The 24,534-nt window shown below is 40.7% G+C and overlaps 1 protein-coding gene across 2 annotated transcripts in view; it reads right to left on the bottom strand.

Annotated features, from left to right (window-relative positions):
* Positions 1-327: 327 nt before the first annotated feature.
* Positions 328-24,534, bottom strand: part of FHIP2A (FHF complex subunit HOOK interacting protein 2A) — a 45,298-nt gene continuing 21,091 nt past the window's right edge. For both annotated transcript variants that reach the window (XM_054982707.1, XM_054982708.1), the window contains 7 exons: positions 23,491-23,660; positions 22,504-22,647; positions 19,949-20,039; positions 10,615-10,758; positions 6,618-6,758; positions 4,758-4,861; positions 328-4,670 (listed from right to left, as the gene is read on the bottom strand). In XM_054982707.1, the coding sequence (XP_054838682.1) occupies positions 4,565-4,670; positions 4,758-4,861; positions 6,618-6,758; positions 10,615-10,758; positions 19,949-20,039; positions 22,504-22,647; positions 23,491-23,660 (900 nt within the window). In that variant the 3' untranslated portion in view covers positions 328-4,564. The remainder of the gene's footprint in view (positions 4,671-4,757; positions 4,862-6,617; positions 6,759-10,614; positions 10,759-19,948; positions 20,040-22,503; positions 22,648-23,490; positions 23,661-24,534) is intronic.

Genomic DNA, 24,534 nt, shown 5'->3' with positions numbered 1-24,534 from the left:
TGGAATCTGAAGTTCCCATGCAAAATTTACTACAAGATCATTGAGCCCAGGATGACAGGAAAGGAGCAAGACTACTGGAGACTGGCACCAATAACAGGGGAAAGGTTAGTTCTGCCAACAGACATGGAGAAAAACATCCTCTCCTTTCAGTAGAGGCTTATTGCGTGGAAGTGGGCAGCTGAAGCTTTTCATGGCATGGAGATTAACAACACCACCAGGTAAATAATAGTCTATGAAGCATTTATTAAAGGGACAGAGCATTTTTCCTCCAGGTAGTTGGCAACCCTAACTGCATGTTGGTCCTAAGGACCAAGGGATGAAACTTCAGTACAAGTGTTAAATCTTGTCCCTTTGGTCCTAGATTCAGGCATTTTCCTCTAAAACAGGCTTTTAAAACACACACAGAAGTCTAAAAAGATAAAGAATCATTTTGTTTAAATTATATTAATTTATTTTTAAGAATATCCCTTTAATCCTTCATGCATGCTTTTTAACTACACCTGAATTTGCTTGCGCTGTTCTCTATACAAGTTATCACTGTTTGTACTGTAACACGGCTGTTCCAACTGTTCTCCATGGGTCAATTACATCTTGGTAAACATTGTTAGCAAGCAAAATGCACAAAGTTCAATAGAAAAAGTTTACTAACGTCTTCTGTTTAATGTAAACAACACAAGAGGAAAAAACAAGAGCGTGTGTGTGTGTATAAAAGAGGGACTCTGTAGCACTAGATAACAGGACACAAGAATTATTAATCATGGTTGTACAGGTGTGTTTGTTGAGAGATGCAGATTTTAATTTTTCATTCAGTCGAGAGTAACAGTAACCGTGTAACTTTCACAGTGTACTTTACATTTGCTCTTGCCAAGTTAAATGAGAGGAATTAGCTGCGTTCAACAGCTCATGTTGAGCTGCTGTCATGCATTTACAAAGAAATGCCATGATTACTGTGTCCTGTAGAACTTAGTGTTACAATCTTTGCACTGGTCATGTTGCAAGCGGGATTTCAGTCCATTAGTATACAAATATACACACGTAAACAGGTAATGTACAACCAGGCTGAAGCTGTGTCTTGTATTACAGCTCCCATATTGCACTGATAAAATACTATAATATCAGATTGCTACATAGGGAAGGTCAGAGTTGTAGGTAGATGACAATAACCACAAGAAAAGTAGACAAAGAAGAAATGGCCATTCTATCAGATGTGGCATGTTTCTTATCATAAAAGTTTCCAACAACAGAATCTAAATCAAATATATACAATAGTTGGTGGGAAGATGAAAAGGTTTATTTACACAAGTGTGCATCATGGTAAAAATAAAAACTGGATCTGTGTTTTAGAAACCAAAAGATTCCAGCTTTTCCCATCCATTCACATACATAAACACTATTCTTTGTATATTTTATGGTACTGAGGAGCCAGTAGTTACCATTAACACCTTGGCAAATGGTGGTTGCTCAATATTTTTGGAGATCATGTTGTATGTTCTCCAGTGTTCACTGTTCGGTAATAAATAACCACACATGCATCTACACATACAGAGAATCAAACACACTAGCCAGAATGGGGGTGGTTACAACATGCATAGCAAAGACTCAACTAGCCTTTAAAATAAAAGTGCATCAAAAAAGAATGATATAAAAGTTAAACTGTTTTCTTTTTGGAAGGAAAATCCAACAATTTTTACAAAAATAAAAGGTTGCAGCTATAATTTACAGGATCATAAAAACAATTCACGCCAGGAGGAAGGACTCAAGCTTTTCCTGGTGCTGTGACACACATCATGACAAACAGATTCCCTTCTTTAAAAGTTATGGGAAATTGTTGGTGTCTTAAAATGACACCACTGGGGTTTACTGACAAACTGCGCATATATTGAACACAAGCATATTAAAAGTAAATTCTCCCTCTCTATTAATATGCATACCTGTGAAAACAAGCCCAGATAAAAGCAAAGCCAACCTTCATGTTACAGTTACTCTGCTTGAACAAATCACTATATCCCTTAAAAGAAAAAAAATGAAAATTTGAATCTAATGTGGTTTGAATGGTTATATAAGTTAAGCATTGCAATGGATTAGAAGACTATATTGTTTAAAGAATCATTTCTGTATACTTCTGAACAGTTAACTTCTTCCCCGTTTACATCTAACATAAGTACATGGGACTGCTCTAAATATTAAGTTTTTCTTAAGAGAGTGACAATAGTATTACTTTAAAAATTACTTTCTCCACTTACTTTGGAGAACTGTTGAATAAATCTAATCAACTTCAGTGTAATTTCCCTATAATAATCTGGTTACAGATTTCAGCCTAAAATCTACCACAAACAATGAAGAAAGAGCTCAAACATTTGACCTCGTATCACATAGCTCAGGACCATTGTCCAGAACTTAAATACGCAGTTGATTTTTAGGTATCTCCTGAAGTACTGGTTTACTAAAAAGATCTAGATTGACAGCCATGTGCATTAATCACCATTGCATCTGACCAAATAGGTTGTGCTGCCTGTGTACTTGCTTAGAAGCTTTCAGATGGGCCAACTCCCATACCCGATGTCGTTTACTTCCTTCCTAATATCCATCAGATGCTCAGGAAAGGAGCTGATCCCTTATTTGTCTTTACTTTCTTGATCTGAATTTGAAAGTCAAATTCTGTAGCTCTGGTGAACAAAAATGCTCCACTGTGTACTGATTCCTGCCAGGGAGACTATTACCTTGTTGAGCAGAGGGGCATTTGAGAATCTGTAAGGCCGGGCTGCTCCTGGGCCAAGCTTCTCCTGTAATAAGAACTATCCTTTCTATTCCTGTACGGCTTTTAATTCTGTTTTAGTGTGTCCCCATGAGAGTCCCATGTGAAGGAAAGGGCCTTTAATCCATTTATTCCAAATTATGCTACTTTTCAACACTTGTCCTTCATGATTTGACGTACTAATTGCTTGCTCTTTAACAGCTAGTTTCTAGAGGGTTGGAGGTCCCTAGGGTGGGAAGGGAGGTCCCTTCCTATCCTATCCCAGGAGGGGTCAAAATTCAGAGCTTACTTTTCAGCCTTGTTGCAGGACAAGCAAGAGTTCAGGACATCATTGATACAAAACTCAATCCCATTGTAGCTGATCCCAAAAAGATCTTAAGTAGGCAACAAGTATGAATTTAAAATTATCCTAACATACTTATAAATTGGATAACCAGAACAATTATTTAAGGATTAAATTCAGCTCTGTTGCTCCCATGGTATTTTCTCAATAGACAAATTGGTGAACAAAGGTTCAAGCTCCTTTGTATTAGTGACTAGGGTTGTCCCTCCTCTTTCGTACAGAGAGCACTACAATTTCAGAACCAGCAAACAGACTAAAGAATACATCTAATCTCCCTCACCTCCCCATCGAGCAGTGCGTACTCTTCACTGAGCAGCAATAGCTAGCTGAAATACAAGCTACAATTACACTGGCAGCTCTATGAACTAAAATGGGACAGTCAGTCAATCATTGCTGTGCCCTTCCACCTAAACAAACAACTTAGTCCCATTCAACCTCTTCACACATGGCTTCCACTCCTCTGTTTCTCGTTACATCTCAGGGAAGACAGTATACTGGTCTGAAGGTCACAGCTGGCAGTGATGAGTAACATCACAAATTCACAACCCAAAGCATGCAACAGCTTATAAAGAATTTAGCTCCATATACAATATCAGACATTGCTTGGCCTGGATGCTACAACCATTCATATTAGATAAGCGATAACGGGTTTCTAAAACCACAAAACATTGATACTGTCAATCATCAAGGCACAAATACATTTCAACCAATTAATTTTAGAGGAAATTTTTTAAAAAAAACTTGTCAAATGACTTGTATTACTACTAGCATTTGTGTAAACATACATTTGGATCATACAGGCTAGGGTTCAATACAAAACAGAAGGCAAATTAAATTATGCAGCATAACAAAGGAGTAAAAATAGGGATTTGAGGAAAACCAATACTTAAGTATACCTGTGGCCACCTGTTACTCCAATGTAATACATCAGTAACAGAGTCAAACAACACAGTGGATAAAGGATTCAGACAACATAAAATGTTTTGCAAAAAAAAAGTATCGTAGCTGTGTGTGCATTTGCAGCCTCTATTTCTTTTCTGCTTTGTTTTAAATACTGTAAAAAGATTGACTCACTTGCTGGTTTTCATTTCAAGGGGTAACACACACCTTAGCTATTAGGCAAAACTTTTTTTAAAAAAAACCCCTATGAACTCAAAAGTACATAAAACTGCTAGAAGTACATAAAAATAAGAGTACTCTTCAATTGAAATCCTGATGTGTCCTCATTGAAAGTATTCTATTCAACTGATGCATCTTTCTGATTGTGTTGTGGGTTAAAATGTTCATTTTTCATTTCCATATAGTCATGCCAATGAATTAATAAACAGCAGTATAATTTGAATGTGCCCCATACAAGTCTTCTAAAAACACTGTTTTTTTCTTCTTCTTTTCCTTGGGGATAGTTATGAGTCTTTTCTGATTGAAATATAAGACAACCTCCTAGTTGGACACTTAAGAGTAGATACTTATGGCGTTGATGATGCATGGTATTTCACAAATGCAATTGCAGCCAGCTCTTTACAAAACTCTTCTAGCACAATGACACCTTCTAGTAACGTCATGTGGTCAACACTGGAGAAAGGAAAGAAGGAATTAATCAAAAGCTACACATAACCTTCCCTTGGAAACGGTTTGTTGTAGGCAATTAAATCTACTTACATAGGACCTTCAGGTTCTAAGCCAAGGAGACGCTTCCTGACCAGCAGAAGTTTAGGTGTGAAATCAGGTATGCGCTGGATCCTTACCATGAGATCCCCAACAACCTGCACATTATACAAGACAGCAGTGAGTGAAATGAAACAAACAGCAATAAAGCCATACAGCTCAACATCCATCTATCTAAGTACGGTCAAATACAATATAATGTCTGAAGACACCAGCCACAGACTTAACTGTGGCTCAGGTAGCGGTCTGTGGGCTGGGAGGGAGGCTCGGCACATGGCAGCTGCCATCTTCAGAGTCCAATGGCTCTCAACAGCTCCACACAGGGCAGAGCAGGCTGCCCAGGATTCAAATCCAGGCCAGCCACTTGCAGCACGCTGGTTGGACTCCCCAGGGAGCGGGTCAAGCGGTGGACCTGGCAGGAGCATTTTTAACTCAGGTCTGCCACTTGAGGATTTAAGGAGGAGCCAGCTGGGTATGGCATCACTTTGCCTGCAGCTTGCTTCCCACCCTGCCCACTCGTTATTCAAAGCTGGCAGCTGCAATACATTGGGAGGGGTCTTGTTTGTTAATTTTTCTTTAACAAAACTTGAAGTAGGGTGTTTTGGCATTGGGCATGGATCCTTTTGAGGGAAACAGGGTTTCTGAACCCAGTTTCCCAATTCCAGGGATCCCTTTAAGGAATCTTGGGAGGGATGCACGGCAGGTGCATGCCCAGCATGGGGGCTGTCAGAATATCCTCACTCCCAGGTGACAAGGGATCCACACAGAAGTGTGCACCCACGTGGTATCCTGCTAACTGGCATCCCATAGTCCCCCCCCCCAGCAGGTGGGCTGAGGGGTAGAGGGTCATCAGCTGACAGGTGGGTCAGTTGATGCTAGGAATCCATGCCTTATGCAGCACCAATGCTCCATAAGCTGTGAACCAATAAAGTTGTGGTCTTGCTTAACTCCAACCTGGTGTCAAGTGTTTTTTGTCACCTTGTCTGGTCCCTCCATCCCCACGCTTTAACACCAGGACCGCAATACAGAATGCTTCAGTTACCCAATTTGCCCACTCTTTACAGGAAAATCAGATGTTCTGCCCTTTCAGAGGTTCCAATGCACATACAGTTTCCTACACGAAAGTGCTATAATTGCCATTCTATAAAGTGAGTTTTTTTCTACCTTGAGATTTTTATTCAAGAATCAACAGAATGAGAATACAGGATATAAATGTTTCAAGTAAATGTATTTATTATTTATTTACTTAATTTATACCCCAGCTTTCTCCTCAGTGCGGATCCCAAGTGGCTTACATCATTCTCCCCTCCTGTATTTTATCCTCCCAACAACCCTGTGATGCAAGTAAGGCTGAGAGTGTGTGACTGGCCCAAGCTCACCCAGCAAGTTTTCATGGCAGAGTGGGGATTTGAACGTGGGTGTCCCAGATCCTAGTTCGACTCCCTAACCGCTGCAAATAACAGTTTTGGAAAATATAAATACTTAAGAAGATTTCAACCTCAATAACTTTGCAAATAGAGTTCTAGAGCAGAACTCTCAGACCGAAGACCTTCTTTGATGAAATATCACAACTGCTTTGTGTGTCACCTACATTAAAACAAAGCAGTAAAACAATAGGGCACTGAGAACAGATCGACACAATACAGGTTGCTGACGGAGAGTAGTTATTAATTTAGCGCAGCAATTAATTTGGCACCATAAATGGCACTTTTCACTAGTGCCTAACTGATGAATGAGAAGCTGTTGGGATTTTTTAACAGGAAAACAGAAAAGCGATGAAAGTGGCTGACCGCCACATATTAAAGCTGTCTAATTGAGTAACAACGGACATTTGCATGCTTTTGATTTACTCACCCTTACAATCACTGAAAAAAGAGACCGGCACCCTGAAGCTAGATTTATATAGGGATCCAAAAGATATTCATGGATGTGTGGATGGGGAAACAAGGAGAGCTTGGACAACACAGATGTGACTTGCAAATTGACATCATATGGCTGTGGAGGATAAAAACAAAAGAAAACCATGAACTGACTGCCTTATTTCCTCCTCTCTCCATATGTTCTATCCATTACCATATGCCTGGTTTTCAATAAAACATTAACAGTTTCAGGAGCTTCCCTTATAAAAATTTACTGTATGTCATATCCATCAGCTGCATAGGCACATTGTTTTAAACATTCTGACATCTCTGAGCCACAATCTGAATACTCTGCACAGATCTGTAAAACAAGCAAAGTCTCAAAAATGCTCTGAAAAAAATCTTTCTAACTGCAAGCAGAAATGGCAAGTCAAGCAGGGAACAGAAATCCGTGGTTACGGTTTTAGGCTACTTGTAGATGGAGGCTATTTCTGTGTCAGGTACAATGATTCAGCACACTCAACACCAGCACACCATACAGGAATCGTAGCGCTCCCCATACTGATCACCATAATCCAAATGGCAGACTGGGATCAGCACAGACAGAGTGACACCTCTGGATGCAGCTAGGGAGGGGTGGAACTAAGAAATCTTAGCCACAGAACTGAAATAATTTTCCAAATGTGTAATTTGGAACCTGAATTTCAAATTGCAGGGGTTTCCCCAAAGACATTCCACAGACTTTTCTTGACTTTGCTATAGCAATGTGTTATGTGGCAATAGCAGGAGGGATAGGCTGCCAACAGTGCAGCTAAAAAGGGATACAGAAGCAAGGAGCCCAAGACGGAGTGGCAGTGGATCGATTATTCACAGCATACTGAGCTACTGCTTGCAACAATATCAGCAACACACTGAACTGATACAAGGCAACTTGCAAAACGTCACCAATCTCAGCCACTGGGATAAGCAGACAAGTGGCAGGTATCTGTGAGTGGCTTGAGAGTCAAGGAAAAACCCTTGGGGAGCAATGAGAAGTGCTGATGTTGCAATTACAGACACCGTTTACAGTTGCTGTCGATATCTCAGCAGGAAGTGGCATGAGAACATGGCCAAAGAACCTAGAAATGCAGGCAAAAGGACAAGTACAGTAAATTAACGCTGGGCTGTGGCAGTGATTAACTGGGAGCCTCTCTCTGGCTTACAATGCTATCAATAAATGGAAATACTTATTTCAATATACAGTCTACCCCAAACTAAAGGCCTACTGCATGTAACAACACACTTAAGAATAAACACAGAGGGTGAAATCCCACACACTGCCCTGCCTCCCCCTTCCTGTTATGGCTCAATAACACCTACATACACCACACACACACACACACACACACACACAAAACAAACACACAAATGCTGCTGGCTTCACTCTGCTGGTCGTACTTAGAATCCAACGCTTTATGTGAATTGGCATCATTGCAAAACTGGGATTTAAAGAGGAAAATGCTTTCTGTATAAAGGAACAGAAGCAGGACAATTGGCCAGAGACATATAAGCATGACATATAATAACAATCCTTCATAAAAATTAAGAGACTTATGTCAGAAGACTTGTATCAAGTTCTATCATATACTTCATCTGGCATAACAATTATGCCAAGTGATTTTAATCTGTATTGACTAAACTAAGATTTCTGTTTGAATTGCCTTAGTATTTTATAAAACAATTTACCGTTAACCCACTTCCCCCAACTCAGGCTCCAAGTAAAGATTTGGGGGGAGTAGGAGAAAGGTTTCATAATTTTCTCTTCTTACTGTATAGTTTATAATTCTCAGAGCATCAAGTATTGCCCTTGACACAAGAGAGAGAACAGCATCACACTTGACTGATCCAGAAATTTTGTCATTCTGACAGGTACTGTATCAAATTGACATCATGCCATAATAACCCATAGTATTTTTTGCAACACTGCTAGATATTTTCTTGCCTGACAATCTTTAGAAAAGGAATTTCAGCCTTTTTTTAATGATGCAGCTTCATCACCAGGACCAGATTTTCATATGCAGAAGATTAGTTTTCCTAAAGCTGCTGAGACTCGGATTTAAGTCTCAAATCCAGTCGTCATTTTAGAAGAGGCATGTGTACGTCTAATCATGGCTGCTTTAGTGTCACACTGACCTGCCAATTATTTAATAACACATGAAGGGAATCGCAGGCAGAAAACGCTTTCAGATAGCAAGTCTTAATAATATGGGAATGGTAAACCCTGATGGCCAACTACATGTGCTGCTGCAAACCCATATCTTTAAAGTAAAGATCAGCTGCAGACAAGGGTTCAGCAGGCAGCCAGTGTGATTAAAAACACAAAAAGCAGCATGTGGAGAAGGAGCTGCCAGAATTCCCTACCCGTCTCTCACATTTTAGCCCCTGTGGCCATTCTCCTCCCAAGCCAGGATGGAAGCAGGGTTGCCAACAGCCAAAAATATCCTGTTGCTTTAACAGAGGCCATGCCATGAAATGGTTCCCATTATGCCTCTGTTAAAAAGGCAGGCCAGTTTTCCTCCAGGGTGCGGGCAACCCTAGATAGAAGTGAGCCTAGATAGGAGAAAAGCAGCTGTGATCCTGTGCCCACACGCCCTTTTGGCACTTCACATGACACCCCTCATCCTAGATGCGATTAGGGCAGATTCACAGCTGAGGGTCTGGGTTTGCTGCCACCCCTACATGCATAAGCTGCAGGAATATCAATAACATCTACTCCCTTCTGTGCAGAAGGGATGTCTGTATTTTGCTGTGCTTGAAAGTCACCATATCCTGCTGCTTCTCGAAACATAATCAAATGTAACACACAAAATCGGCCCTGTGCACAGCTCTGGCAAAGTCCCCAGAACCTTCCCTGCTCTTCATGCAGCTCAGGCTCAGCTCAGAGTGTTCCTGCGTTACCATGCAGCTCATCTGGAGCCACTTTCAAATCACAAACAAGGAAATGCAACAGAAGAGGCTTTGCAAGTCATATTATCAACAGAAAGGTTATTTCATTTGCATCCTGAACAAAAGCCCTCAAAGATATAAAAGCTAGCAGTTTTCTTTATCCATCCATATATGGCCTGCGTTATCTAAATCTGAGAAATCCACTGTACCACCTATATACATTTCAGTTTGACCTGAGTCTTATTAAATTACATACTAAAAATAATGTTTATGGTAGCACTACTTCCAAGGCTCTGTAATAAATGCTGAGCAGGTCCTCTGATACTGGCTTAGCTTATGAACCAACTTCAACTGTTCATATCCAAACTCCTTCCCCTCCATATTCCTGGTCCTCTGCCATGTAGGGAATACTCGAAGGACAGGCAACACATACAGAAGGTAAGGAACATTGGGTGGGACTTCTGCTCCTTCTTCCTTCTCCAAACCATAAAGAATGTGAAAGGTCATGGAAGGGAATGTGTGCTGCTTGGCGTCCTTCACCTGACACAATCGGGGATTTAAGCCAGTTTGTGGATACCTCCTAATCAGTCTAGCAAATCTCAGAATACACCGATATGCACAAGCATTTATGAGAAGAGCTGTGATATTAATTCTCTTTACTGTAGGCCAACGAAGCTTCCCCCTGAAAATGTCCATGCTTTTTTGTTCAAAGGACTAAGAATATATATTGTTAAACAGAACCTATTGAATACTGATACCAAGGACTAAGAAACGAGAGAAACACAAGGTACCACCTAAATTATAATTTATTTAGATATTTATACTTACTTTTCTCCCCAGTGAGGACTTACTGCACCTGTACAACCCAGGCAAAATGATACAAGAGCACCTGAATCTCTGATACTGTTTTAAGTTATATCATTAAACCAGGTTTCTTGCAAGTTCCCTGAAAAGCTGCACTCAGCTGCAAGGTGACCCGTAGCTACAGGTGCATATATTAAGAATCTCAGTGATCATGTGAAAATCAACCACGTTTGAAAAGAAAGCATCAAGAATTGCAGGCCTACCTGATCAAGAATTCTGCCCATTCTATCAAACAGAACTTTCAGGAAATGTCCTTCAAAGAATGAAGCTTCTAAATTGCACTTTTCCAAAGGTTTCGGAGACCCTGGCCAATCCCATCGTAAGCATATGCCACAATAATCCCGGAACTAGAAAAAGCAAAAAAAAAAAAAAAAGTAATCACCAGCTTATTTTAGAAAGCCAATTTTAACAGGCAGTTATTATAGTAAACAATGGCAATTATTTGCTTATTTGCTTTTGTCTGTTAGGCACAATAGGCAATTAGTCATTCTCAAGAACACAAACTAGAGTTTTGTAGGATTTTTTCCAGCCCAAATAGCTTTCTATTGAGAAATATTTCAAGATTAAAAATAGTATACTCCATTAACATGGACTCTATCTTCTATAACTAGGTAGTTTAACTTTAAAACTAGTTTTAAAGTTATAACTATCTATAACTAGATAGTTATAAACGATCTGTAACTGGATAGTTTAACTTTAAAAATAAACAAAAAAACCCTCTTTATACCAGGCTTCATGTGTTTCCTACATGAAAATAATTTCCCATGCATAAAATAACAAAAATGCATATTTTACTGACTGTTCGTGTGTTCACAGTACACCACCTCCTCTAGGTACATACTACCACATGTAGTCTTGAAATGTTTCTGAACATGAAGCTTCTCAGGAGGAAAAATATACCTTGTTTTCTTACACAGAAGTTAATCTCCTCATAGAAAAAATATTATTCATGTAGTCTGACTTTTGTTCAAAGTACATATATAATCATACCCCTCTGGTCACCTACAGGCAGGGAGATCATCAATGAACAGCTCCCCATCAACCTTCTCAAGTGAAAAGGATTAAGAACACAAATGTAATAATTATTACATTTTAAACCAGCTCTTCCTCCAATGACTTTAGGGTAGCATACGTGGTTGTGCACCCTTCCCTCCATTTTATCATAGCACCAGCTCCAAATAGTAGGTTGTGTTGAAAGAGAGCGAATAACTGGGGGCGTTGGAGCCTGAAGAGAGAGCTCCATCTGCCCCTAACCAAACCTCGGCAAAAAATATCTCAACGCCCTTGTTATGAACTCTAATATGAAAAAACAAGACATTGACAAAAGAAAATCTACCTCCAAGGTCTCTAAAAGACTGCAAGAGTACTTTGTACCAACGCTCCCAACTGCATCACAGGGAAACAACGGAGATGATCAGCAAGTGATGACGGACATGCAGAGGAGCAAAGAAACAACACAAACAAACCCCTCAGACTCTGCACTTACCCCACAACTGGCTAAGATGGAACAAAATATTCTAAGTAAAATATCATCTATAATGCAACCTCTTATTGACCAATTAGCCAAAATTCAAATGGAATTAAACAGAATGTCCCAAAAAGCTGATTGTGCAACAGATCTGGGAATTACTGTGCAAAATGAAGTACAGGACCTACAAAAGAAAACCTTAACCTGCAAGAAAGAATCTTTAACCTAGAAACAACATTGTGGCAACATAATCTTAAATTTAGAGGGCTAGAGGAATCATTAATGAGCAATGTAGATCCACCAACATTTCTGGCAACATGGCTGGCACAGTCACTTGAATTAAAGGATGGCGTAGCTCCTTTAATAACAAAAGCGTATCGCATAGGAGCACAAAAACAGCCTAAACAAAACAGACCAAGAGATATATTAGTGGAATTCCCTGATTGGAGAACCCACAGAAAAATACTTGAAGCAGCCAGGAACAATGGCTCGGTCCTTTACAAAGGAACACTGATCTACGTCTTCATCCACCTGCCCAGTGAAGTACTCAATAAAAGAAAGGAACTTAAAACGATAATGGAAGCCCTAAGACAAGCCAATGTTCGATATAAATGGGTAAACTTCACCAAACTATTAATAGCAAGAAAAATCCTACTATGCAACTGACTCAGAAACTGGGCTAGACCTTCTCCAGAGCATCAACACTGAAACACCGATGGATTTTGACAAAACCACACAAAAAAGGAAGACGTTGCAATCTCTTTCCCCACACAAGGGAAGCAAGATTCCTGTCCACTTTAATTAAAGATAAGTTGACTGTTTGTTGTATATAACTAAACATGTCATAATAAAACGACAAGGAGACTGTTATGATGAGAAAATCCTACTGTTAAATAGCTGCCGAGGATTGGGGAGGGAGGGAATGGATCTCCCATAGTTTGCTTCCCTTTTTTCTTGTACAGCACCACAGGATTGGTGTTTGACCAACAACTGGTGTGGGATCTTAACCCATCAGTTAGAGTGTGCTGTATAATCATAACAGGAAATTAGACTGTTCTTATGATATTCTTACAGTGCAATCCTAAGTAGCAGGGTGGAAACTGCATAGGGAGAGAACTAAGCCTTGCACGGGCATAAATGGCACTTATGCCAACGTAAACCCCTCTTTGCCGGCGCCTGCCCAAGGTGCAGTACTGCAGACAGGCATGTTGGCGGCTGGGCAGAGGCGCAAGTCCCCACGCCGGTGCGGGAGGGGCTTCCAAAGCTACTCCAGCCCTGGGAACACCCCCTCCAGTGGTGGAAAGTTATGCCAGGAAAAAAGGAGGTGCAGCCCATAGGCGCCCATTGAACGGGAAAACATGAGCCCCTCTCTCACTGCTCAGCCCGGTCACCACAGCCCGAAGGAGCATAGGATGGGAACTACCACGGGGGCCAATCCACATCCACCCCTCTCCCCGCACCTGCTCACACATCCTACAAAACGTCCGGCTGCGCTGCTGACCTCAGGTAAGTGAGCGCACGGCCAAAAGCTCTGCCCATCAGCCTTCTGCCGTGGGTACTTTGAGCACAAGGCGGGAGAGAGGGTACTCATAGTGGCAGGCACTGAGTGCACTGGGGGGACTTAGCGAGAAAACTGGGAGAACTTTGCACTTGCTCAAGCAAAGAAGGGCAAAGTCCAGAATGTCTGGCTAACTAACAATAACCACTCAAGTTTCCTTGCAGGTTATCTGACTCTGAAGTTCCATCTCAGTAAGGAGTGAGGTAGCACTTACAGGTAAGGAGGAGATGGGGAGGGGTGGCTCGCTGATTTGTGCTGGCTGCCCCATCACCTGAACTCGCTTTACCGCTAGCCTTTTCAGGTGAGGCTTGGCAGGGGAGAGGATGGTGGCGGCAGCCCCTGCCTGCCCCAGAGGCAGTTGCCGAGAAAACTACTCTTGACCAAGTGTTTGTAACTACCTGTTAACTTCCTCCCTTAAAAGTAAAATCACCCCAAGGCAGAGCGCTTCCTCGCCAGAGGGTCTTGCATCAGCTGGTTGCTAGATGCACCTGTGGGGCTGCCGCTGCTGCTCTCTACTATGTGCATCTTCTCAGATGTTGTAGTGTGGGCTTTGCCTCGGCCATGGACCAGGCTGGGTTACTTGCAGCACACGTGTCTCTTTCTCTTGCAGGCATGTTGTGACTCATCCAGGAGACGACCGACCGAGCATGTCTGCTTCTGCCCCCCCAGTAATCCTCTGCAAGCGTCATTCAGATCCAGCCCAGGAAGCAATATCTCAAGACAGTCCACATCTCAGCCTCGCCCCTGGGAGTGCAGAATGAGGGCTGTGCAAAATGCCTTGGCTCCCTTTCCAGCCGAGAGACATTGGCACTTTTCCGAGTTTAATAAAACGAGTTGAAAAACAACAAACTTCTTTGTTTGCATGCCAGACTGGCGCCTGCAGTCGCCCTCAACTCCCTGTCACACGTCCTCTTACACATCCCCGCAAATGTATTGTGGCGCCCTGTCCAGCCTCCCTGACCCCTTCCTCCCCTCAATGTAACTTCAGGCAGTGGGGCGGGAATTGAACTGTGGCCCATGAATGTCTGCTGGGGGGGGGGCACTGAGAACTTTCATTCTCTGATAGTCTGAGCTGCTGGCATCTGATAAGCCAGGAAGATGGTTGCTGCACGTGGGAAGTTGCTGCCAGGGGGTGGGGGATGTGTTTGCGGAAACAGAGATGGACTTGGGCAATCTGGTGTGGGGAAGGCCTGCTAGTCCACACTGGGGCTTGGCTGTTGAGGTCCAACCCACATTCTCGCATTGTAGAGATGCAGTCATGTGTTCAAGCGGTGCCACAGCAAGTATGTGGGCGTTTTTCATTCCCCTCACTTCCAAATGGCCTCCCACGTGGTTCCCAATGGGCATTCCTGTCACTCATTGAAGACCCCACCTCTCCGCCACCTGCCTCTCCAGAACCTGGGGACTACTTAGGGTTGCCAGTCTCCAGGTGGTAGCTGGAGATCTCCTAGAATTACAACTGATCTCCAGGCAACAGAGATGAGTTCCCTACTATCTGGCCCTACATTTCAGGGAGGGGAACCTTTCTTGTGGTGGTGGTGGCAGCGGCGGTGTGGATTTGCAGGCGCACCAAACTGCAGCCACCAGCCTGGCCCTCATCGGAAATGGGGGCTGGACGGGTGAGAGGGTGGGTGTTCGATCTGGACCTTCACTGTCACCTCTGCCCCCCTCCCTGGCAGGGATGCCTGCTTTCTGAAGGGTGGGCCTATTGGCGGCAGCGGGGATTGCGGCCTCCCCATTGGTTGTGCCACTGCTTGCCCCTTGCCTGGATGTCAGGGAAGGGGTGTGGCCATTGGCTGGTGTGAGCGGGGTTGTCAGGGGAACGGTGGGCGGGTGCTCCTGGCAGCGGCCACACCTCACCTTGTCGTGCTTGGGCGCTGGAGGGACTCTCCTGCAAAAGTCCATAGGGAGCTGTGGAACGGTGCCCCATTTATGTCAGTGCATGAGCAACAATGTTGCCTTGGGGCATAGGATCGAGCTGCCCATTGTAGGAAGGGAATGGCGAAGTGGGGGTAGAAGAGGGGAATTTAAAGGGGGAGTTTGTATTAATAAGCAAAAACTTTAAAAAATAAAAATAGAAAAAAAGGAATCAATAATGAATAGAAGCCTTAGAAAACTAAAAATTCAAAAGGGAGGGGGGAAAGCAAAAAGAAAGGGAAAGGGTGTAGGAGGGGAGAAAGGTTATAACTATAAATTATTAGAAAGCAATTTATATTGCCTTAGAAAAGTTACCAACGGGGAAATTTTGCTTAACACTTTTTAAAATTGTTACTAAAAGTTCACTGTTATTAAGGAAATAAGTAACGGGATACTGTGGAAAAACATTATTGGTTATAGTTGTAAATTCATTGTTGTAAGTTTAATAGTACTTATTGGTTTACCCTAATAACATATATCAAAACTAGAATTAGTAGTACTGCTTTTATTATCTTTCCACTGTTGGCACTGTCTTAATTTAGGCAAGGTATTGTAATATTTTAGGTAAGACCCACAACAAGTTCATACCATAAACCAACAATAATCTGAGGGAGGGTGGAGTGGGGAGGAAGAAAGGAGGGAAAAGAGGGGAGAGGGGAGGGAGGGGAAGAGTGGTAATTAAGAAGTTTTAGAAAGTACCTAAAATAGTTTTTATTAAAAATTTAACAACAGAGAATAGATTGTTCAATATCTGTTACCTGTAATTCAAAATTCATTGCTATAACTTTAATATCACTTGATTTTGTATTTCACTTTATGAAATATCTCAGTGTATTTATGCTAAATCTTAATTTTGACATTGTGATTAACCAAGCAAATCTTATAATTTCACAAGTTTGACCATCAAAACTTTACCTGGCTATATGAATTAAAAAGTGAAATCTTTAAAAGGAGGTGATTTGTAAGTAAACCCATACTGCAATTAAATCATTCTCACAATGCGATCAAAATTAAATGTTATTTCCTACAATGTGAGAGGTCTTAACTAGACATGGGTGCGAACCGGAAAAATAACAAACCACGTGATTTGTGGGTGAGTGAAACTGACAGCCCTCCTGTCCCCCGAGTGGCAGGAGAACGGGGCTGTCAGCACTACTCACCCCACACCGGCTTCAGCCCATCAGCTGAACCCAGCGCGGGGTATGTGAAACTGACAGCCCTGTTCTCCTGTCGCCCGAGCGGGAGAAGAATGGGGCTGTCAGCTTCACTCACCCCGCACCAGCTTCAGCCCATCAGCTGAACCCAGTGCAGGGTAAGTGAAACTGACAGCCCTGTTCTCCTGCCACCTGAGCAGGAGGAGAATGGTGCTGTCAGCTTCACTCACCCCGCACTGGCTCCAGCTGATGGGCTATTAGTTGAACATTTTTCAGTAATGTAGCCAATCGGGTATTTTGGTTTTTTGTATCTAGATTTATCATGTTTATGGTGAGATTTGTCCTGATTGTAATTTATTATATACTTAAGATCTCCTCCAACAATTATTTCTCCTTCTTGGAATTCATTTAGTTTTCTCAGAGTGTCTTCTATAAATTTTATTTGGTTGTGGTTAGGGGCGTAAATTAATGCTAATGTGATTGATTGTTCTTCTAATATGCCTTTAATAAATATGTATCTTCCTAAAGGATCCAAGCATGTAGCTTTATGCTGATATTTAGGGTTCTTAGCAAGAATGATTGAGACTCCTTTTGATTTAGATGACCCTTTTGCATGAAATTGTTGTTGGATCCAATAAGCTTTTAGATCTGTATTCTTAATGAAGCGAAAATGAGTTTCCTGTAGTAATATGACATCTGCTTTTACTTGTGCTATATTTGTTAATATTCTTTTTTTCCTAATCACATTGTTAAGACTAGAGGAGTGCACAAATCGCAATATGAAGCAAGAAAAGCCATGACCAAGCCGATTCGTGGTTCATGAAAACATGGTTCATGGGGCTGCATTTTTCACGAACTCCACAACTTTCTGGACCCGGTTTGTCAGCTTCTTAAGCTGTTCATGAAGCCAGACAGGCTGGCACCGCTGCCCACATGGGGTGTGTGATACTGATAGCCCTGTTCTCCCGCCGCCCGAGCTGTCAGTTTCACTCACCCCACACTGGCTTCAGCCCATCAGCTGAACCCAACAAACAAAATTGGCCATTCCTGTATCAAGCTATCGAACACAGAGGGAAACTACACCCACAGGAAACAGGTTGACAATTTTAAAAAAAATTGTAATTATTAAGTGCAATTGAAAGTGCAAAGTGCTACTAATTCATAAATACTTCCATAAATCCATTCATAAATACAGGAGACAGTAGTACATTCTTAACAGTCAAACATAGACCCAGCATGGGGTCTATATATCAGCACATATAAACAAAAAGAAAATTGAGCAGAAGCAAGCAATATTGGAGAGAATCAAGCAGCTAGAACAGCAACATAAAGAAAAAGGAAGCAAAAGAATTTATCACAAACTATTAAACAAACGCAAACTGTTAGAAACCTTGGAAACAAACCAAGTACAAAAAAATTTGCTATATTTGAAACAAAAATCCTGGTACTATTCACCAAAACACTTTAAAATCCTATCATGGAGAATAGAAGAAAAAAGGGCCTGCCCAGAGTTTTGAATGTAAAAGCCTCCCAAGATGCCATCCTTCACTACAGTCAGAAGGCATTTGTCCGCTTGGTACAAGCGTATAAAGTTGAGAATAAAGTGCAGTAAAGCTAAGAAGCCGCTAGGTGCAATTAAAGCCGTAAGATCTGACTGTGAATGTAATGTACTAAAGGAACCATCATATAGCTGAGTATTATCCTATTCTGGTGGCAACTAGTTTCTTCCTTCTTTCAAGGCAAACACTGTCAAGAAAACTGAATGCTATTTTTTGCTTTCAGATTTAGACTGGTGAGGATATTTTTGTAGCTCTTCCATCTCCTTGTGTTCTTCATATTTATGTGTGTTTTCACTGTATTGTTCTTATACTATTTTAAATATTGTTTTAAAATATTGTATTAAACTTTTTAACATATTAATGTTTGCTGCCTTGAGGACCCTATTTGGGTAGAAAGACTGCACAATGTTTTAAAATAAATATTTAGGAAGGCTGGCAAGACAATGAAAAACTCAAAACATAAAGGAAATATTTTCTACCAAACTGGATAATCTAGTGCATTAATTATCATCAAGAGCATAACACTTTGAAAATTATCATTTCATATATCTGTCTAGTACTTATTTAGTTCCCTGACCTTTTTGTTGTTGTTTTTCTATTGCATAAGCTCAGAGCCATTTAGCACTCTGCAAGTGAATTGCAAGGCTGCAGTCAATTGCAGTTTGTTCTCAGACCAAAGAGACTTGAAGTTTTCCAAAAAAGAAATGTGTCCTGATGTTGCAAAATAAGAACATTAACATTCTCTTTTCTCATGATTATTACCCACTTCAAAACTGTCTGCCTGAAACTGCCCATTACTTGCTTTGAATCTTTAACACAGCTATGGCTTCAAAAATAACTTGCATAGCATTTCCACAGTGACTTGCTTCTGTCAAAGACCTTACCACACACAGACAATGAAATAAATATAAAGGCAACTTGCCAACTGCTGTGTAGTGCAGTGCAGCGGATTTCTCAGAATTATTCTGTTTTCATTATCGCACCTACAGCATCCTCTGAACACAGAAACGTAAGTAACTCAGATACTGTCTGGTGAACCAATATGGTGCAGTGAGTTAGGGTGTTGGCCCAGGACTGGGGAAACCAGGGGTCACATTCCAACTCTGCCATGAAACTCCTAAGGTGACAGTGGGCCAGTCACCCTCTCTCAGCCTAATTTATATTACAGGATTGTTCTGATGATAATATGGAGTAAGGGAAAAACCATGTACACCATATTCTGAGCTTCCTGGAGAAGAGGCAGAATAAAAATGTGATAGAATAAGATTTCTTGAGTTGAGATGTATTTATTTCCTGTGAACTGAATTTTTAGGTTTTACCCACTGATTAACAGCATGTTCTTTAAATTTGTATTTATTTATTAAGAATATTTATATACCCCACCTTTCTCCTGACACAGTCAGCATGTCAGAGGCCATTCTACGATACACTGCCCACCTCCCCCAAATATGTATACATTTCTACAATCCTCATTTTATACAGTGGTCTTTATAATACCATATGCCACTGGGGTGAGCAGAGTTAGAGCTCTCAACTCCTATGTGGAGCACAATGCAGAGCTGTTGCTATTTATTTTCCAGCAACCAGGCAGAATCAACCTAGTCCACCTCTTTTTAGAGAAAATGCACATTTAGAACATTAAATACGCAGGTACTTGGACCTTAATTTCAGTGAACTCTCAACAAACCAGAGAAAGATTGAACTGGAATGTCTTTGAAGATGACGGAAGGAATGCCTTTGAAACAGGGTGGTCTAAATAGCAACTGAATACAAATGAAAAAATAGGAGCTAAATCAGAGATTCAATTGCAGCATCCTTGCCACGCTCTCTTTCTCAGAGGTCACTGCTTCAACTACCAAGCATGCTGCTTTTGTCACTTACTTGTCGATGAGCATCTCTGAGGTAGGTATCATAACCTGTGCCCTCCACGTGATAAGAAGATTTGGCTTCATCGGGTACTAGACAGAGAAAACTGAAAAGAGAAATAAGAAACTAGTCAATATCATTTGTTTTTTAATCATTAGAACAATGGGTATGTCAAACATTGTTAAGCCCCAGCAGTTATCTGCACTGCTGTGTAGCAAAGACACATGAAGAAATCAGTAGAGGCATTTCTGTCAATCTGGCTCCAGAGATTTTGCACTGCAAGAAGAGAATGGTTGATCTAAAGTGCTTTCAGCTGTCACATTAACTTCGCAGTAGCAGCACCCACTAAGGGGTAAAAAATGCCTGTGGAGAGTTCTCTCAATTTTATATGATGCCATTCATCCCTGGAGTCTAAACTGCATTTCTTTCTATTGTTGTATCCAACAGGTAGAATGTAGGAATAAATATTGTTTTCTTTTTGTTTTAAAACATGTTTACCATTTTTGCATTTCAATTAATCATGCAACATCTGCAAGGCCCACTGAAACGTCTATTTTTATGCACTTTTGGTTTTGGGGGGGTTCTAGAAAAATAAAGAGCTGTGGTCGTTGATCCTTTTTCAATTTTATAGCTGTCTCTGTGAGTCTTCTAATTGTTTCGGACTTACTTGAGTATGACCATAATGGAGCTCTGTTTAAGCTCAACAGGGAGAATGAATATTGGAACCTGAGCAGTAAGTCTTCTTTCTCCTTTTAATGCCACATGATGAAGGGAGCTCTGACTCTCGAAAGCTTATGCCCTGAAAATTGTGTTGGTCTTTAAGTTGCTACTTGACTCAATTCTTGTGGTTCTACTGCAGAGCACCATGGCTACACATCTGAAACTATGATTGTGTGTATGTTCTGGAAATATACAGGAAGGCAGCATTTCTAAAAGTTTACAGTATTCAAAAGGTAGAGCTTTGGTGCCCTGCATGATGACATGCTCTCTCCATTATTTTATTCAGGCTGCAATCCTAAGAACACTTTCCTGGGAATAATCTCTATTGAATAAAATGGAACTTCCTTCTGAGATGATCGGCTTAGTTTGCTCTCTATCAAGAGTCTTAAATCTCTTCCCTTTTTCCTCCTACAAGGCTGTAGAAAATCTATGCATTCTATATGTTTATCATTCTGAAGATTTCTTGTCTCCTTAGTTAACTACAGAGGTATCTAGATACCCCATGCTAATGTATAATTTTGTTTTCCTGTCAGGAAATACTGCATAATTTATACTGCATAGTTTAAAATTAATTATAATTATAATTAATACCGCATAGTTTATAATTGTTCCAACATTTACCCTGGTTAATGAATACAGAATTTGGGTAAACAGACTGTGAATTTATCTCGCACAGGAGGAGAATATGCATACAGCGATGTGTATACAACACAGTAACTCTTAACCTGCCGTCTAGTTGAGACTAGGCTGGCTTATCTTTCCAACATAAATGAACCAAAAAACTGTCTATAAAATTCCAATGAAACCTAAACTGATTTTTCCTGTCAACCACTGTTGGAAAAGCACCACCACCTAGTGGCATTTGTCTTTTAATTTCTGCTTCTCCCTTTGAGCTGTATGCTTTGCTCTATTAGTTCTGACCATGACACACCAGAATGTCTGCTCATACAGCAGTTAATTTATGACTAGAGATGAGCACGAACCGAAATACAAACCAAAGTTTGTGACGAACCAGGCCAGTTCGGGAACTGGCGGTTCATCAGAGCCCATTTCTGACAAACCGCCACAAACTTTAGGCTGGTTTGTTTTTTGGTTCATCACTGCAGACAGCCTGGCGCTGATCAATCAGTTTCTTAGGCAAGAGAGGATGGACTTCCTGCAGACCTGCTGGCCCAGAAGTGACCTTCTGCTGACCCAGAAGTGACGATGTGCTGACCTGGATGTGCCGTTTTTCATGAACCAAACAAACCAGTTTGTGAACCGGGGCGGGTTTGTGAAAGTTCGTGGATCATGAAATGTGACGAACCACAAACCACATGGTTCAGTTTTTTTCCAGTTCGTGCCTATCTCTACTCATGACTAAACCCCAAAAGATTATATGAATATAGGAACATTTATTATGAATGTAGGAATATGATGATTATGTAGGGTTATAGCTATGAATATAAGGAATATGTTTGAAAGTTTGAGAATCAGTTTGTCTTTAAGATTTCAGGAAGCATCTAGCCTGGGTATTGTGCCTTGAGAACTTAAGAGAACAAGCTCTTTCCACACAGCCAATTCATTTTTGCTTTCTCCCTTCCTGCACTCATTTCCCCTTTCACATTCCCTCACCCATGAATAGTGGCAATGGTCTTTTGTATCCCCCAAACAGCATCTTCAATCATCTTTTGAAAAGTCAGAGATAGATGCCTGGCTCCATCAGTCCTATAATCCTACTTTTTAATGGAGTGAAGTAGGAAGGAGGGATCACAGCACACACAGAAGAAGCAGGGTTTTTTTTAATCATGTAAGTTGCATGAGTATTCATTTTAAAAGAAAATTAATTTCTTATTAAGTTCAACTCCTACCTATTTACAATTTTATGAACTTCTGTCTTCCCATCACTTTTCAGATGTTCTGGGCTGGCAGTTGGAGAAGCACTAAGCCACTCTTGGTTTGACAGCATCGTATCAGGAGAAAGATCAGTAAATAATGGATCTTCTTCCAGGTCTCTGTGAATTTGTCATAAAGCAAAAACAGGAAGATTTATTTCGGATTTTGAAAACACAGAACATTATTAACTTTTCTGATGAAAAACATTTAAATCTGGTATCTAAAGAGCTACGTTAGGAAGGTTCAAAGGCTTTAATGAATTCAGTGACACTTTTGCCTTTTTGCCAAAGCACAAACTGCTTTAGAAATGAACCTCAAAAACTATTTGCAATGTGGTATTGCTGTGCATGAAACTAAAGTACAAAGTTTCTCTCTGGGCAAACAGAATAAGTCCCACAGTCCTCTGGATCCTGCCCTAGTTTTACTACTTTAAGAATCTTAAAGCAGTGTTTACTAAGTACAATTTGATGGGGAGATAAATAAAACAAGGAAGCATATTCTTATGGTCGGAAGAGGACTTACACATTTCTGATGCATTGGAAAGAAAATGTATCATGCATAAAGTCTTGCGGAAGATATTTGTGTCTTACTCTTACCAAGGAGTTGTAAATCAATCATACAGGGTAGTTGGAAATCAATCATAAAGAGAAGAAGCAGGTTAAGATTAACAGAATGTATATTTTAAGGTCCTCAAGATGGAATTCAGAAAACATCAATGAACCCTGCAAAAATTAAGGATTTGCTCCATAGGACCCTTGTACCATGAAATAATGCAATTACCAAGGCACCCAGCTACTGTGTTAAACTGACCGAGATTAGCAAACTAAAAAGGAAGCTCAATTCAGACATGCACTAAGGAAGAAGGGTACAATAACACTGTAACAATGCTGTAATTACTTTAACATGGTACAGACAGCATACTATGAACGATTATGGGGTAAGGGGGTGGTGAAAGAACATACACAGCTCCCGCTATCTGGCCGTTCTCCACCACATCTTTATCTTCTTGACAGGGTGGTTTATATTCGGTGTAGTTTCTTTCCTCTAAATTTCTAAGAACCAAGTTATAAAGAATATGCTCATCAGGCTTTTGCAAAAGGTGCTCAAACATTCTGAGTGTCATTATGCTGATCTGCAATAGTAAAAAAAAATGGCATTAAACACAGTGAATCAGGATTCACCTAAAGTACAGATCCAGCTTGACTGAGTTCACCATACCAATATGCACCATATATGAGCAATGTCCGATTTCTTTAACTGTTTTGTCTTTTACACACTTATCTTCCCACTGTTGGTAACTTTTGATCACTGACAAAGCCAGCAGATATAAGATTCAACCCATGAACTATCCATTTATATATTTTACTTTGGTTCTTTGCAATCAATATACAGCAGAAAGATTGCGTTGCCAAGCAGCCATTATCTAAAGCTTCAGCAAACTGTATCACCCTCAGCTAAGTTACACCCTTCTAACTGACTCAGTATAACATTGCTTAAGATGGTACTGAAAGTCCAGTCTATGACAGAGGTTGCATATTTTATTTATTTTATTTTATTTGTTTTGATTTCTATTCTGCCCTCCCCACATTAGCAGACTCAGGGCAGATTACATTTATGCACATTAAAAATTTACAGTTAAATATGTGGAGAAATATAAAAGTATGAGGTAATCAGTTTAAAAATAAAACATTGAACAATGCTTTCAAATCCTACACCCAAGCAAACATCACTACAGAACATAAGGTTTAATTTCTGTTCTCTTAAAGAATGATCATCTAACACTTAAATAATACTTTTAATGAGTTAAAGCACTGTATGTCCATTCATCTTTCCAAAACTATGAGACAAGACACACTGGCTTGTTGCAACAGATTATGGATAAGAAACCCATCAGACTACGGATATCCAGTCTCTACTTTTATGGAGTCCAGGGACAAGGTAGTAGCAAGCAGCAAGTTAGGCTTGATCTCATGACACACAGAAACTATGATCATTTTGCCTCTCTG

The sequence above is a fragment of the Eublepharis macularius genome, chromosome 6, assembly GCF_028583425.1.
Source record: "Eublepharis macularius isolate TG4126 chromosome 6, MPM_Emac_v1.0, whole genome shotgun sequence".
Lineage (NCBI taxonomy): Eukaryota > Metazoa > Chordata > Lepidosauria > Squamata > Eublepharidae > Eublepharis > Eublepharis macularius.
Note: the sequence above shows the minus strand (reverse complement) of the source record. Positions and strands in the feature narration are given on the sequence as shown.